Here is a 17,172-nt window from a genome sequence, read left to right as displayed (position 1 = left end):
TATGTAAAAAGTCATGGAGTGTAAATATTAAATAAATAAATAAGCAATAGTTAAAAATAATTAAAATCAGTTTCAAATAAAGTGCGACTTGTATTTAAGAATACTAGCTATTGAAATATGTTCATTAATGCCTGGTAAAGAACTAGCATTTAATCTTAGTTGCCATAAACATTCTTTGGCCTCTAATAAGGTCTTATCACCCCCTCCTTTGTTGTTAGTGTGCAATTCTGTCGATCACAAAAAATAAGAACCTTTTAAAATTGTGACATTTTTGACTATGCATATAAAGAGAACTAGTACTTTTTTCTTTTCTTGTCTCTAATGTGTTCAACTATCCATTCTCTAAGCTTTCTAATAGTTTTGCCCACATCAGCTGAACAAGACGAACAGGTAGCAAGGTATACAACCATTTTAGTATTACAGTTGTAGTGACCTGGGCATCTGATAGTTTTGCCATAATTGTATAAAGCGACATATGGTCCGTCATTAATATATTTACAGGTTCGACATGCTCCACATCATCCTAGACATTTTAAACATGTTCTTGCTGTTGGATGCCTCAAAATGCTCTTTTAAGTTCACTGTAGGTAACCTTGGGGCAAAAACCTATGTTATCAATTAATTCAACATTGTTCATAAAAACACTAGTCCAGGTTTCCCTCACTGTATTTGCTATCTTAAGAGATGCTTCATTAAATGGTATAACAAAAGTGTCATTTCTGATTGTTTCCTTGCTCTTGGATATATTATTATCAAATCCAAACTTAATTATAGGTTTATATACTTGATTTCTTTTCATATGAATCTCATTTCTAACTTATTAGTTCATATGGGTAACCTCTATCTAGAAACATATTGGATAGTTTTTCAATCTCAATACAAAAAACGATATCACTAATGATTCTTGAAAGCCTAACCATCTGTCCTTTAACTAGATTCTTTTTTTGATAGTAGGGATGGCAACTATCAAAATGTAAGGAGGAGTTAAGTGTTTTCTTCCTAAATATTTGATTCTAACCTACCCTTGTTGTTGTAAAATAGTATATCCAGATATTCACAATTGTTATCATATATCTTGCTAGTAAAATTCACAAAACTCAAAAATGAGCCCGAGTCAACTTTTCCAAAACAAAATTTAAGGTTCCAGGAAGGAGGAACAGGCTTCCTGGGAGGCATAATGTGAAGGACGCCTTTAAGAAACTGTCTGGCCTCAATCTAGAGGTCATACTGGGAGTCAGAGGCAGACAAGTAGAAATAGCTGGCAGGTGGCCTCTTAAAAGAATATGCCATCCCATCATTCAGCAATTCACAGAAATGAGAGAACCAAAGGAACATCCACAGTAAGGGGATCTAGGTTAAGAAAAAAAAAAAAAAAAAAAAAAAAAAAAAGACGGAAATTTTCTTCCATTTGGATAAATAAGATTTTCTAGTAGTGGATTTCCTGGCTTCCTGCAAGACCAGAAACATGTCCTCAGTAAAAATGTGTCTGAAGGGAATCAAAGCCCTATCACCCACAATGTCGGTGGAATAGTGGACAGGTGAGGATGGATGAGAGACCCCTTATCTTATGTGAGTTGGTCCACCCTGTGAGGTAACTTCTGACGACTGCCCTTAGCTAAAAGTAGAAGAGTGAACCAACGCTGTCTGGGTCAAATGGGAGTCACCAGCAAGATTTTGGGGGCATCCTGTTCCATCTTGAATAGGACCTTTGGGATGAGAGAAAGGGGAGAGAAGGCATAAAAGAAACATTCCCTTTCAATAAAAAGGGAGGGCATCCACCTTCCAGGCCAGACATGGGACACTGGTGCAAAAGAGAGGAAGTTGTCTATTCAGAATGGAGGCAAAGAGGAGTACCCCACTGGTGGACAATGTCCAGAAACACATCCATGTGAAGAATCCACTAATGGGATTGTGTTATGGACCTGCTCAGAGAATCTGCCTGAACAGTCACCTGATGCTGGGTAGCTAGGTCCTAAACCTGAACAGCTAGTCTGCACAGGAGATAAGACCTTGTTCCCCCTTGCTTGTTTATGTACCACATTACTATGTTACTGTGTGAGAATTCTGAGGGCCCCTGGAAGGAAGCAAGAAAAAGCCTGAAGAGCCAGAAGGGCTCTCAGACATTGCTGTGGTTTCTTGTCGAAGAGACCAAAGGCCTTGCACTTTCAGAATACCAAAAGGAGGCTCCCCATCCCACATCTGAGGCATCTTGGAACAGTTCCCGAGAGAGGACTGGTGGTTGAAAAGGAAGCTCTAGGTTGAGGGACAACTGATGAATCCACCACTGAAGTTTGAGCTTGAGGCATGGAAGAAGAACCAGAAAATCTAAAAGACAAGAATGGTGAAATCAGACTGACTTTAGAAACCACTGGAGCTTTCTCATACAAAGTTTGGCCAGAGGAAGCATAGGAATGGTGGAAGCCATGTAACCCAGAGCCCTACGAATCTCCCTGACTAAGTGAAGCAAGAGGAAGAAGGGACTGAAAGAAAGCAAGAGTGAAAGCCTTGGGAGGAGGCAGCGATGCCAACACTGGAGCAGTCTGGAAACTGCACTCTAGAAAAACGGGATCCTGAGGAAATGTCCAGAATTATTTTTGGAAATGTACAGTAAGCCCCAAGCTTTGCAGGAGACAAACAGCAAAGTGTAAATGCTGAAGTAAATCCTCTGGAGAAGAGGCCTGAATGAGCAGGTTGTCCAGGTAAGAAGAGAGAGTTGTATTCCTATCTGCTTCTGCAATCACAGGAGCAAGGCATTTGTTGAAGACCCTTGGAGCAGTAGGGAGGCCAAAGGGCAAAGCAGACAACTGAAAATGCCAGGAAGCACAGAACAAAAACTTTCTGAAAAGGGGATGAATATGAATATGTAGACAAGCATCCCTGAGATCCAGGGAAAGCAGAAAAGCCTGAGGAAGTAGAAGAGGAAAAGGTTTGAAGGGACAGCATCTGAAAGGAACCTTCAAAAAGGTATTTAGCTGGGAGAGGTCCAGAATGGGTCTCCAGGTGCCTTCTTTCCTGGGACCAAGAACATTCTGGAGTAAAACCCCTTCCCCCTCTGAGGAAAGCCAACAGACCCTGAAGTACCTCTGGAAAAGAGGGCAGTTGATGTCCTTGCATTAAGTGTTGCACTATTCATAACTTATGGGGATTCCCTGCCATAAAGTCAGTTGTCTGGCCAGTTTACACCATGGCTTAAGGCATGCTGATCATCTAAACTCCTTGCATCGAATAGGGGCATAAAGATGATATTCAGGCACACCATCCTCAGAACTTTTGCCACTAGTCATGATGATGTTTTTAACCAGTCTGTGTGCCTCCGTCCATTTTTATTTTTCTGTTCGTTGGAATTCCGGTGATTCCTCCTGTTTGCTTAAGTCCTTACCATTGCAGATAAGCACCTAAATGGGGGTTTTGTATGGGAAGGCCTAATAGGCTAACATGTTTTTTTTTTTGTTTCTCCCTCTACCTGAATTTCAGAGAAACTGCCTACGAACAAAGGCTGGCTTAGAAGAGTAATCTCACTCTCCTGCTAAAGGTAAAAAGGGTGGTAAACGGGCTCCTCCTGCTAAAGCCACTCAGACTGCAGGGATGCAAAAGCCTTCCTTTCCTGACAACCCAAGTGCTGTCCGACTATTCACCTGTTCCCAGCCACATTCCTCTTTTTCACCCCTATCTCTTCCTATTTGTCTTTGAATCACCCAGGATTCTTGGGTTGTGTCAATCATCCAGGGTACTTCATGGTGTGGGTTTCCTTTTCTTTTATGGGCATTCCTCAACCTCCTCAGGAACAACTTTTTTCCCCAAAGGTTCTATGAGAGCTCTTGTCTCAGGGTACTATTCAAGAGGTGCCTGTGTCCCAAAAGGGGGAGAGGTTTTATTCAAGAATGTTTAGTGCCCAGAGGAGGGTACTTTGAGAGACCAGTTCTAGACCTCTTTCATCTAAATAGTTTTCTGAATGTGCTTTCCTTTTGGATGTTGTCCCTTCAGGGCCTGTTTCCTCTCTTGCTCTCTCAGGCCTTTCTGGTGTCTCTGGATCTCAAGGATGCTCATCTCCATACTCCAAATCAATCCTCTTATCAGGAAGTTTGTTTCTCTGTTACTTCCTGGCATTTTCAGTTCTGTGCTTTGCCCTTTCTACTGCCCCAAGAGTGTTCACCAAATGCCTTGCTCCTGTGATTGCTTTTTGCAGGCTTCAGGGGATCCAAATACTTCCTTACTTGGACGACCTGCTGATTCAGGCATCCTCACCAGAGGTCCTTTTTCAAAAGCTTTGTTTTACCATTTCTCTTCTTCAGAGCCTGGGGTTCATAATAAAATTCAAAAAGTCTTCCCGACTGCTTTTCAGTAATATCTTTCTGGGTTGCAGGATTCAGACTGTGCCAATGCTGGCATCCCATTTCTTACTTTCAAACTCTTCTTCCACCTGGCTTCCATTACATCCAAGAGCTACGGAAGTCATGGCTTCCACCATTCCAATGCTCCCTCTGGCCAAACTCCACATGAGGAAGTTCCAGTGGTTTCTGAAGTTGGTGTGACTTCAACACGCGCATCCTCTAGACTTTACAGTTCCTCTTCTCCCTTGTCTAAAGGACATCTATAGTGGATTCAGCAGCTGCCTCTGAATCCTGGGCTCCCTTTTCATCCTCCTCTTCCCTCAAAGGATCTGTTCAGAGACTCTTCAGATGTGGGATGGGTGCAATATTTGGCTCCCTGAAGCTTCAGGAAGTGTGATTGCCTAGTCAGCAGATATAGCACATCAACATCAAAGTGCTCTTAAGCTGGCTCTTCAGGCCTTTCATCCTCCTCTCTCTGGAGCCTATCAAGGTATTCACACACAACATAATTACATGGTATGTCAGCGCAAATGGGGGGAACAAGATCTTACCTTCTTTGCCGATTAGCACTTCTAGTATGGGATCTGGCTGTAAAGTATCAAGTGAAGAAAGCCAGACCAGAAGGCAGGAAATGTGAATACTCCAGAGAGATACAAAAATGTAAAATCCAATGTTCTAAGCCAGTTTATCAGTGAGGATCACACTTTATTTAATCAAAACAAACATTAGCGCTTTCGTTTCTACCATAAGAAACTTCTTCACACAGTTTAAAAGAAAGCAGTTCATGTTTAAATACCTTCAATTAGTGATGACTTCATACAAAAAGCACCCCCCCCCATGATTCCAGCCAGTGAGAACAAATCTTTACATGCATAGTTATGATTATTAAATATCTATGAATATTTCTAAAACCTTTAAAAATCATAAAATTCATTCTAACACATCTCAAAAAATAAACAGGTAGCATATATGTAAAACAGGTGTTTACTTTAAAACCTTATTCAAAGCAACATTTAGTTTCATTTCACGTTTCCATGCATTTTAAAATCAGGTCATCTTTCCAGTGCCTTCAACCTAAGAATACTGTTGATAGAAATACATTCATTGTGACCTGGCCAAATACTGGCCCTTAAACATAGCTGCCAGGTCAATTCTTTCCTCTCTAGATGTGAAGACCATGTGCCGCCTCCTTCACCAACCTTTAGAGTCCAGAGCAAAAAACTTAAAATGCCCATGAAAATCCATACAGTGTTTAGCAAGGGCTTTGGTACCATCACTTTTTCTGACTGCTCTAAGATGTTCATAGATACGATTTTAATTTCCTCTGTTTTACCAATATAAAAACCTGCACATTTGGGTGCAATATACCACCCTCTCAGAGTAACAGTAAAACTTTTCCAGTGGTTTAAATTTAAAACCATTACTGTCTCCGCAGTCTCTGCAACATAGGGACAATTATGGGCAGCACCCATATTTCTTCATAAAACCCTTCCCCCTTATACTTAACCACTCTTTCAAATAAGTCCTTCAAATTTCTACCCCTGTGATGCACAATTACAAGTCCAGCAACTATTAGGTCTCTCATTTCACTTTCATACTGTAATATTTGCCAATTTTTCTGTATGACATGCCTGATATATTTGCCGTTGCTCCTTTACCACATTTGGGACTATGCATACTTGCTCCGATTTACAGATTCAACACAGCTCAGTATCAGCTTCAGTACTTACATCACTTGTTTCTTTACTATCAACTTCCACTGCCAACCTAAAACCATTCCATCCTTTAAAGTTGGATTCAAAATTACCACTTTCTCTTATTTATAACTTCTAACATGATCTCAAATACAAATGCGTATGGGTAACCTTGCTTTAAAGTTCAATATCTTACATTCTTCTTAAAATAACTAATATTGACACCATTCTTACTGCCCTCACAAACTGCCCTTTAACTGCTCACTTTTGCTAGAATGGGTGGGTTCTTGAAAGTATATAATTTATTGAAGTATCAAGTGACTCTTCGGGCAGTTTATATTCCTTCAGATCAGAGCATTGTGGCAGACACTAAGCAGGTCCTTCACTCAATGTCACGAATGGATGCTTCACAGGGATGTGTTTCTGGACATTGTTCGGAGGAGGGGAGGCAAACAGATCTACTTGAGGAGTACCCCACTGGTGAACAGAGAACTTCCTTTGTTTTGTGCCAGAATCCCAGGTTCTCTGGTGTGGAATGTGGACTCCCTCTCACTTTCTTGGAAGGGGATGTTTCTTTATGCATTTCCTCACCTTCCTCTCATTCAGAGAGTCCTTAGCAAAACAGGATGCTCACAAATTCTTGTTGGAAACTCCCTTTTGGGCACAATGGCACTGGTTCCCTCTACTTTTTCAGCTAGCCAAGGGCAATCACCACAAGGTACCTCACAGGGTGGATCTACTCACAAGACAAGGGATCTCTCATCTATCCTTACCTGTCCACAAATCAGACACCTTTTTTCTGAGGATGTGGTGCAGGTCCTGCAGGAGGCCAGGAAACCTACTACTATCCTACTTATCTAAATGGTAGAGATTTTCTATTTGGTGTCTCTCTTGCAACCCGCACCCACTTACTGCGGCTGTTCCTTTGGTTCTCTTATTTGTGTGAGATGCTCAATGCTGGTTTGGCCTACTCTTCTATTATCAGCTCTTTCTGCTCCAAGTCTGCCTTTAACTCCTCCGTTTTGAGGCCAAGCAGTTTCTTAAAGGAGTCCTTAATATTAGACCTCCCAGGAAGCCTGTTCCTCCTCTTTGGGATCTTAATTTCTTTCTGGAGAAATTAACTTGGGCTCCTTTTCAGCCTACCGTTTCGGCTTCTTTGCAACATTATTCTTGGAAGATGGTTCTTTTGTTAGCTCTTACTTTGGTCAGATGGGTGTCGCAAGCCCTTATGGCCTGTCTGCCTTTTTTTGGTATTCCATGAGGACAGGGTGTCCTTGCATACTAATCCTTTTATGCCTTAGTCTATTAATTTGCCTACATTTTTCCCTCTCTGCAATCTGACAGTGAGGGTGCTGCATACCTTAGGAGGTGCACAGATAGCTCAGCTATCAGAAATTCTGATAGTTTTTTGCTTCCTTTCATCCAGGGTCTTTAGGATTAGCTGTTTCCAAGCAAACTATTTCTACTTGGAATTCAAAGACCATTTCTTTTTGTTACACTTCAGGTGCAAAATGTGTAAAACCAAGATCAAGAAACAGTAAAAAATTACACAGCCACGATGGGACCTACCAGAATTACTTTTTTTTTTTTTTTTTTAAATAAAATAATCCTTCTGTAAAGGCTCATTCTAATAGAGCTGTAGCTTCTTCTGGTGCTTTTTTCAAGGGCTCAGACATGAATTCTATTCTTGAAGCAGTTACCTGAGCTTCTGTGCATATCAACCAACTTGTAGTATTTGGTAAAAGTATCTCCAGAGCTAGAGCTGGTTTTGCTAATGCCATTCTTCATGGTTTCTTAGAGGGCTCTACTGTGCTTCCTCAGAGCTTTGGCACTCTCCCATACGTTATGAATACTACAGCAGTGAATGAAAGGACATATTGTAAAATTTTCCACAACTGTACTATGTAAAATTTTCCACAACTGTACTAACAGTAGATGTCCTTGCCTTCACTGCTCTAATACTCACACCCTCCCTCCATCCTATACTCTTTCCTTTCTGGGTGTGCAGGTTCTCTTTGGGTTTCCTTGGACTGCTGTTCCTACTGGGGCAATCAGTTCAGAGGATGGTACACCTCAGTTTCATCTTTATGCCCTACGCTACGCGAGGAGTGTTTAGGTGATGTTCAGTACAACTTAAAGCAGCAGTAGGCTTTGGCAGACTGGCTGGACGACTGGCTTCATGGAAGGAATCCCATAAGTTATGAATACTGCAGGGGTAAAAGCAAAGACAGCCACCATTATGGTACGATTTTATACAACTACACTTTCCTGAGGAATGCAGAGAAGAAAAAAAAGGGGGGGGGGGGTTTCCAAACCATGCAATACCCCTGGCAACTTCTGGAAAGAACCCAGGAATCCTGGGTGATGCTTTAACCAAACAGAAAGGGGCAGAGGCAAAGGCAGAAGAGCAGGACTGGTTTACCTGGAAAAGTAGGTTTTTGAGCTGAAGGAGTTTGGGTAGCATTACCAGGAAGAGCCCTTCTACCTCTCTTTTTGCCTTTGTGGGGGGGGGGGTGAGTGTCTACAAACAAAAGGATGCTTATTAGGGTAATTCCTGGGAACTACCGCCCCATAAGCTTAACCAGCCTGGTCTGCAAAGCTATGGAAAGAATCATTATGGAACTCATAAACAGAGATATTGGGGACCTACAGACACTTGACCCCACCCAGTTCGGCTTTGTAAAGGGAAGATCCTGCCTTTTGAACCTGGTTGACTTTTTCAAAACGGTCACTAGAGCCATTGATGAGGGCAAAGCAGTCCATACAGCCTACCTGGACTTGGCTAAGGCCTTTGACACAATCCCCCACTTAGGCATCACAGATAAGCTATACAGCTTAAATGTAAACCCTTATGTCACTAGATGGGTTGCAAACTGGCTAAAGGACAGAACCCATAAAGTTAAAATCGCTGGAGCAATGTCAGACTCAAAGCCAGTCACAAGTGGTGTCCCACAGGGATCTGTCCTGGGACCCCTCTTGTTTGGCATTTATTTCTCAGATGTTAAAGCAAACATGGGAGGGTTGTGGCTGACCAAGTTCGCAGATGACTGCAAACGAAGCGCCATAGTCAATACACCAGCGGACACATACATCCTACAAAAAGGCCTCACAGAAACGGACAACTGGTGCCGGAGTCATGGCCTTAAACTAAATGCCAAAAAATGTATAGTCATCCCCTTTGGGAAAAACAAAATACCCACAAAGTATCACAGACAGCAACCCACTGAGTACGGAAAAAGTAATCAGAGACCTAGGGACCCAAGTCGACAGCGACCTCTCATTTGACACCCACATTGCCAAAGTGGTTAGAAAAACATTCTACCTTGCACACCTTATCATGAAGGGATTCACATCCAGATCCAAGGATGTCATTGTACCCCTATACTCCTCCCTCATCAGACCCATGATGGAGTACAATGCCCCATTTGGTATGTACCTCACACGGCATTTGCAACAGTTGGAGAGACCACAAAAGTTCCTCACCAAGAGGATCAAGGGTCTCCAACATATGTCTTATTCTGCCAGACTAAAGAAACTCCAGCTCTATTCAGTAGCATACCACCTGGCTCAGAGGTGATCTCTGCCTGACGTACAAGGCCATGTCTAATCAGGAACTGATGGACATGCTCCACCTCAAAAAATCCAAATCCATCAGAACCACGAGAGCTAAAGACTTAAACCTAGGCACAAGTATGAATAGGACATGTTGGAGGGATAGATTCATAACCCAGAGGCTTCCCATGCTCTGGAACAAGATCCCAGTTCATGTTAGGCAGAACCCCTCACTGACTCTTCAAGAGAAATCTTGATGAGTGGATTGGAGATCGTAAGTTTACCCCAGGGGTCACATCTGTGTCACTGCTAGACAGGGGCACAGTAAACTAATTCTATTATATAAGGGGACCTTCACTGTGTCACTACTAGACAGAGGCACAGTATTCTAAATCTATTCTGTACATTTTGTACCATTTTATGGGGTGGCGAAAGCCACATCACTATGGCTAGGCTTACAAATGCCCCAGGGCAGATAGCCTAGTACTAAACTATGAAACTATGAACAGGTGAAACAAAAATATGTTTGAGCCTGTAAAGCTTTACCCTTTTTCCAGGAAGGACTTAAACTCAGCAGCAGCACCAAACAGATGTTTATTATCTAGAGGCACATCCATTAACTTAGCCTTGATATCAGGCAAAAGTTGAAGAAGCAAGGAATACCTCCTCAATACAGAATTAAAGGCAAAAGCCCTAGAAGAGTCATCAGCTCCATCATAGCTGCATTAAATGGAATCAAAAGCAGCTTGAGAGGATATCCCTAACAAAGAGCACAAGTCTCTCCCTCAGAATCAGGAAGATCCTGACATACCTGTGAGAGAATAGCCAAAATACATCTGGTCATATGGTTCTGACAGTTCACAGCTCTAAAAGCCAGGGCAGAAGTATACACTCTCTTACCAAACCTCTCCATAGTGCTCCTTGTCAGAGGGAAGCAACTTTGTAGAATGCAACAGTTTAGAAGGCTTGTCGGAAGCAACAAACACCACAGAAGGATCAGCACTTAAAGAAACTTGCAATCAAGCACCATATAAATCAGGTTTTTGGGAGCAGGGGACTGGGAATCAGTGGAAAAGGCATCCAAGCAAGGCAGCAAGAACAGGAAGGACAGCAGAGGGCCTAGGAGACAATTTACTGAAGCTCATAGTACCCTCTTCTGAGCATCAGACACCGGAGCACAATCCCATTTAAAAATGTCCATCATTCAGGTGACAAAGGAGATTCAGGGCTAACAAGACTCCACTTCCTCTGAACCATAACCTAAGTGAAAAGAAATCTGACAAGAATAAGTCAGGTATTCTTCAGTGGAATCTTGCTCCCTAGGCCTCTTATGAGGGGTAGAAGACCAAGGAGGAGCAGGAACAGAAGCCCTGAGGAGGCTTCAGAGCCATAAGGCCAATAAAACAGTTTTGCCATTCACTCAGTGGATCTTTAGGAGCAGATGTATGCTTGTTTTTTTTGCTTCTTTAAGGAGATACATCAGTCAAAGATCTTAGGAGGCTCTGACCCTTGACAGCATTCAATTAGTGTAGTCAGCATCTCTCCGACGAACACTGGTGGGCCCATTGGTAATCGGCCATGGTTCCCCTGAATATCCACAGTAGATGTCTGCAAGGCCTCTATGGATGCGTGTGAAGCCAGATCCATGCCAGTCTCTGAAGTGGTTGAGGCAGACGAAGCCAACAGAGAAACTAGATGGTCCTCTGGGCTTTCACTAGCCTCGATAAACATCCAGCAGAGGTGGCACAGCAAAGAATCCAACCAAACGGTCTTCGCAGATGGCTGCCCCACGGGCTGGGAAGATCCTTCCATAGCGTTTTTAGCCAAACTCTTAATACGTTGTTTTTTTAAACAGATAGCAAGGAAGTGAGCAGACTATGCAATGACTTTGGAACAAAAGCCTGACAAACACACAAGGCGTATGGTCATGGGAAACACCAAAGCAAAATAAACACTGCTTGTGACCATTCTTAAGAGGAATCTGTTTCCCACATTGGCACTTCCCCCTACTGATGACATAAAACCAACGCAAATCAAAAAAGCAATAACAAAACCCCCAACGGGGCACTTACTAAAGCGGCTTGGTAACCAGCAGATGAACAAGCATTCGGACTGGTGGCAAACAAGTTCTGAGGATGGGATGTCAAGTTCTGAGGATGGGATGTCCACACATCACCTTTAAGTCACCTTTATGCCATACTCTGTGCATGGGGAGGATAAATGTGATGTATGGCTTACAATTACAACCCAAAGGCTTTATTATACTGGCCGGATGTCAGGCTACCCTTGGCAGGGGATTCCTTTTGTAAAGGATACTGCAACAGTGATCTGGAAGGACATCTTCTGGTACACTGCCTACCATGATACCTCCCCTATCAGAGGTCTAACCAGGCGATAGGAGTTTGAATAAGAATAATACAAGAAAGCCAATGAAAAGAAGCTGCAGAAGGGATTACCTCTATAGGAAGAAAGGTAAGAAAAACCTCAAAGACCCGACATTGCTACAATACAATGGCAGGTGCTTTAGCATCAGTGGTACACAAGTGGCTACAATTAAAAGTGCAAACTAAGATGTCTACAGAAAACACAACTATACAGTCAATTTACCATAACTGTGGAATTTAGAGTGTGGTTATCATTGCAGTCACAACTTTGGAGAACTAGGCCCAAGGCTGAGGTCCAGCATCCAGACTTCAGAATACAGTCTCCTTTCCCTGCATCTTGCCTGCCATCACCTCACCTTGCCTGCCATCACCTCACCGTGGACATCATTGTGTTCTTGGTATAAATCTGGCTTATGCCTGGCTTTGGCTTATGCCTGGCTTTCTGATCCCCTCTTAAAACAGTGTTTTAATAAACAGTCTTGCAGCACTAGAAAGGCCATACCCAGTGGGTCTTGGTCTGTGACCTGAACAGAGCTCATCTTCAGATACCCAAACATGGAAAGGGAACAGGGAAGAGGAAGAAAGGATAAGATAGGCTGGGTACACTTGTTCCTCCCCCAACTCCTACTGCCCTCAGTAATAGTGGGATGGTGGGAGGGAATCAGGGTCAACAGTATTCACACTCAACTCAAATATTTACAATTATGGTAAGTTGACTACACAGTCATACTATGTTCTTTGTGTGGACCAGTATTGCAGTGAATCTTAGAGAATGTTACCAGAAATGGTTCCCCAAATGCTGTTAGGGTGTCTGGGCTAGTGAACAGGAGAACTAGAGGGCAGCATGTTGGCACAGGAAAACACCTTACTCTGGATACAAGATCAAATCTTCCAAAATTTTTTTTGTGCACTAACCCCCTTCTAGAAGGCCACAGTAGTTGCTGTTGTTGCAAAATGCAACTCAACTTTTCCCTGCAATGACTGGGCTAGTCACTTAGAGGTGGTCTGTTTGGGCACAAGCAACTCTTTATCATTAGAATAAGAAATGAGATCTAGAGAGATCATTTGCCTGAAAACATCCAAAGAATGTAGGATTCTTTTCCACTTTGTTCTGAAGTATACAGAAGAAAACTAGTAACTGAATAACTTGGTTTGTGCTACTACTACAATAAATATTGGGCAAAAAGGAGGAAGTAGTGTGTAAAGTAACCACATCTTTTTGGAGAACGGGGAAGGGGTTGTTGTCTATCAAGGCCTGGAGTTCTGTGACTCTCCTGGCTGATGAGGCTATTAACAATAATGTTTCTATAACAAGACCACAGAAACAGCTGGCTCAGAAAGCAACAAGGTCAGCTTTTCCATCAAGAAACTTTAGGTCTTGGGTTGGATCCACCTGGAAGGGGGGGACCCAGTTGAGATGAATGGATCCACCTGGAAGGGGGGGACCCAGTTGAGATGAATAATGCCCTTAACTGCTTGAACAGTGGGTGGGTGGGGGTCTAAAGTCAGGCAGAAAGAGACAGCTGACAGATACATCTTCACTGAGGTATAAAAGCTAATCCAGTGAGAAACAACTCTTGGATATGCCTGTGGCTATATTCTGTTTAGTATTTGTGTTACTTCTTTAGGACAAGGAGAATCTTCTCCATTTAGTTAGGTAGGATTTCCTAGTGCTTGGCATGCTAGCCACCCTCATGATATCTAGCATGTTTCTGAAATAAATGCACTAAAAGGAAAGCAAGGCTGAGTTGCCAGACTGTCTTGACATGGTAAGACAAATGAGGCACCCCCCTTGCACTGCATCAGGAAGATGACATGTTGAAGGTAAGGGAACCCACTGCTACCTTGGCCAGAAGGAGCAGTCGCCATCATTTCTGTTATCCTAGCAAGTAAGGAAGTAGAGAAAGCACAGAAAAACAGTTTAAGGAGAAAGTATACATTCTCCAAGCTTGTTTTTGAGTCACTCTGGAGCAGAATGCAACTACCTCTTTCTTGGAGAAGCAATGAGGTATATATTTGGGACAACCCCCCACCCCCCAACTTGGTCAGGTCTAAAAAAATTCCCTGTGCAGCATCCATTTGCAAGGGGATTTGGAAGCCTGAGTGAGGATGGCCTTGGGCTCAGTCTTCACAACTGCATGATCATACTCCTTGACAAACCAATGGAAAATCCCCCTCCTCTTAATCACATAATGCTCTGGGAATTAAATCTTGGGTCTGCTGCCATACATTCCAGGTACTTTAGTGTGGTAAGCAGTGTTAGAGAATGGCCTTTGGGGTGCATTTCCAGAGGCCTCAGCTGTAAGACATTGGAACTACAGGCTGGTAGAGTGCCTCCATTTTGCCGACTTCTTCAGATCCAGGATTAAGAAGTCTTCAGACTCCAGTCACCCAGACTTGTTTTTTTTGACAGGAGTATTACTTTTGGCAGTTATGTTTTTACTTCCTTATCTATTTGTTGCCCAGAAAAGTCCAACTAGGACAGAACCTATTTTCAGCACAGGCCCGGGGAGAAATGTTGCAGATGCACGTCTTTGGAACTACGTTTCTTTTACTCCACTTTTTGGTAGTGGACCTCCTGTTTAGGCCTTCATTCTTTAGAAACCTGAGCATCTGAAAAACATTACTTTGGCCTTTTTCTAGTATAAATGGCAGAAAGCTTAGCCACTGTGCATTGTAGGCCCTTTCTGTGGGTGATGGCTTGATCTGTCTGCTTATCTCCTGAACAGTGTACAGCAGCCACTTAACTCCACCCTGTACCAGTGCAGCACTTCTGCCTTTCTGATGGCCTTGCTGTGCATTCCTCATGTAAGTTTTAGAGTTTGAGCTTTCATATGGTTGTACATATTACTTTGGATTCCACATGCACACTAAACATACATACACACACACACACACACACACACACACACACACACACACACACACACACACACACACACACACACACACACACACACACACTCTGAGCATGCACACCCAAACACACAGTGAGCGCACACATACACACACACAGTCAGCACACACACGCTTGCATGCCTTCTTGGCAGAGAAGCCAACAAACAAATGTTTGTAGTAAAAATACCATTCATACTTTCACCTGACAGGTGATTTTCCCCATAAGGGAGGAATACAGAACAGCTTCCTAACAAGTCACTTGTACAAATTAAAGTAACCTCTCTCAAAATTATATGCAGGAAATTACTTTCAAAGATATACTGAAAGCGAGAATTTCTTTGGATACAAAAGTCTTGAAAACAAACATTCTACTTGAGGTATGGTAAAAGTTTCCTACCTGGGGTTCACCTGATTGACAGGAATGTTCAAGCGAGCAGCAATATCTTCCACAGTTTCGTTACCTTCTGAAATAATTCCAACTCCCTTTGCAATTGCCTTGGCTGTGATAGGATGATCACCAGTAACCATTATAACCTAAAAAAGGGAAATACAATTAGGCAACTATGGTTAATTAATGGTTAATGAGGTTTCCCAAAAACAAACTGCACCTAAAGTAGCATAATTGCACTGCATGGTCAGAGCCTGGCATTGTGATGCAAAGGTAAGCACTGCTGCCTCAGTGCTTGGTCCTCTAGTTCAGCTCCTGACACACATTCCTTTTGTGCAGAGGCTGCCCATCCTCCATGTCTGTGTCCTTTCACTACAAATTTTGGCTTCCTCCCACATCAGACATGACAGTAACCGAAGCAGTAACTTTCTAAATTGTAGCCCACCATAAACATGCCTATGGACAAACAGTCTAAAATCTTCCTTGAGTCAGTGAGTGAGTTAATGTGAATCATGTGATGATTTCCCTGCCTTACAACTGCTGATCAGGAGAAGCAGTAGATTCCATGTGATCCTGAAAAAGGGAAAGTACGTATAAAAAATATATATTTATATTAAATTTCGCTGACTGTTTTGCAACAACTGGTATATGGTTAAAGGAGAGTTTCTTTTTCAAAGAGATTTTCCTTCCCCGTAATCCAACCCAAAGAGTGCTACATACAGAAAAAGCATCATTTAGTAATTCTTTCATTCATTTTGTACTAATGAACTGGTTTCCATTTGGCTTTTTTTGTGAAACCTCATTTTCCACCATGTTATGAAGATTAGTAGAGGCAGAGTAATTCGTTTAGGGCATTGATACTAACTGCAGACTCATTAAAATGCCAACGCTTAAGAGACACTATTTGTTTAATGTGGTTCATCAGTCACAGATTACAGCATCACACCACAGAATGTGTGGCCTGAAAGCACAGTTCTGAGTCTGAGCAAACAGGTTTCAGGCTTAGTTTTCAGATGCAACTGAACCAAAATTCCACTCACATTTACCAACACAAATTACCAAGCATCTATCCTTTGTCAAACCCAAAGGATGCTACACAGAAGGAAATCTTAGGTACTCTACTGATTTTCTGTCAGTATTTGACTTGCAGAAAATATAGCATGGAAAAAAATGCTAATGTGCACTCCTCCCTGTGGTGTTTGCTACAGCAGTTTTGCATTTCATAAAGTGTTTGGTTGAGGCAAGTCCATGAGGGGTGTGTGTGTGTGTGTGTGTGTGTGTGTGTGTGTGTGTGTGTGTGTCTGTGAGATAAGGACACACAATCTAACTGCAGTATTAAAAAATTACCCTTTCAAGCCAGCTCAGCCTAAGCAACACTCTGTAATCAGAGGGGGATCAGATTTATCACACTTGGACACTGATCTGCAGTGACAGCTGAAAACAGCAAGTTACTTTTACAACTCAACATTCAAATATTAAAGTGCTGTACCACAGATGCCTCTAAAAAGAATCAAGCAAATTAGTAGTGAAAAGGCTGATGCTGACAGCTTCTTCTTTCGGCTGCTCCCATTAGGGGTTGCCACAGCAGATCAACTGTTTCCATTTCCTCCTGTCCTCTGCAACTTGCTCTGTCACACCAACCACCTGCATGTCCTCCCTCACCACAGCCATAAACCTCATCTTAGGGCCTTCCTCTTTTCCTGTTCATCCTTAGCATCTTTTTCCCAATATACTCTGCATCCCTCCTCAGCACACGTCCAAACCAATAATCCTGCCTCTCTGGCTTTGTCTCCAAACCTTCCAACCTGGGCTGACCCTCTAATATACTTATTCCTAATCCTGTCCATCCTCGTCACACCCAGTGCAAATCTTAACATCTTCAACTCTGCCACGTCAAGCTCCGACTCCTGCCTTTTGTCAATGCC

The 17,172-nt window shown here is 42.6% G+C and overlaps 1 protein-coding gene across 2 annotated transcripts in view; it reads right to left on the bottom strand.

Moving 5' to 3' along the window:
- Positions 1-17,172, bottom strand: part of LOC122811489 (sodium/potassium-transporting ATPase subunit alpha-1) — a 990,310-nt gene that overhangs the window by 874,620 nt on the left and 98,518 nt on the right. For both annotated transcript variants that reach the window (XM_044083359.1, XM_044083358.1), the window contains exon 14: positions 15,257-15,393. In XM_044083359.1, the coding sequence (XP_043939294.1) occupies positions 15,257-15,393 (137 nt within the window). The remainder of the gene's footprint in view (positions 1-15,256; positions 15,394-17,172) is intronic.

This window comes from Protopterus annectens, chromosome 9.part0 (genome assembly GCF_019279795.1).
Source record: "Protopterus annectens isolate FY-2018-M chromosome 9.part0, PAN1.0, whole genome shotgun sequence".
Lineage (NCBI taxonomy): Eukaryota > Metazoa > Chordata > Ceratodontiformes > Protopteridae > Protopterus > Protopterus annectens.
This window is presented reverse-complemented; position numbering and strand designations above follow the sequence as displayed.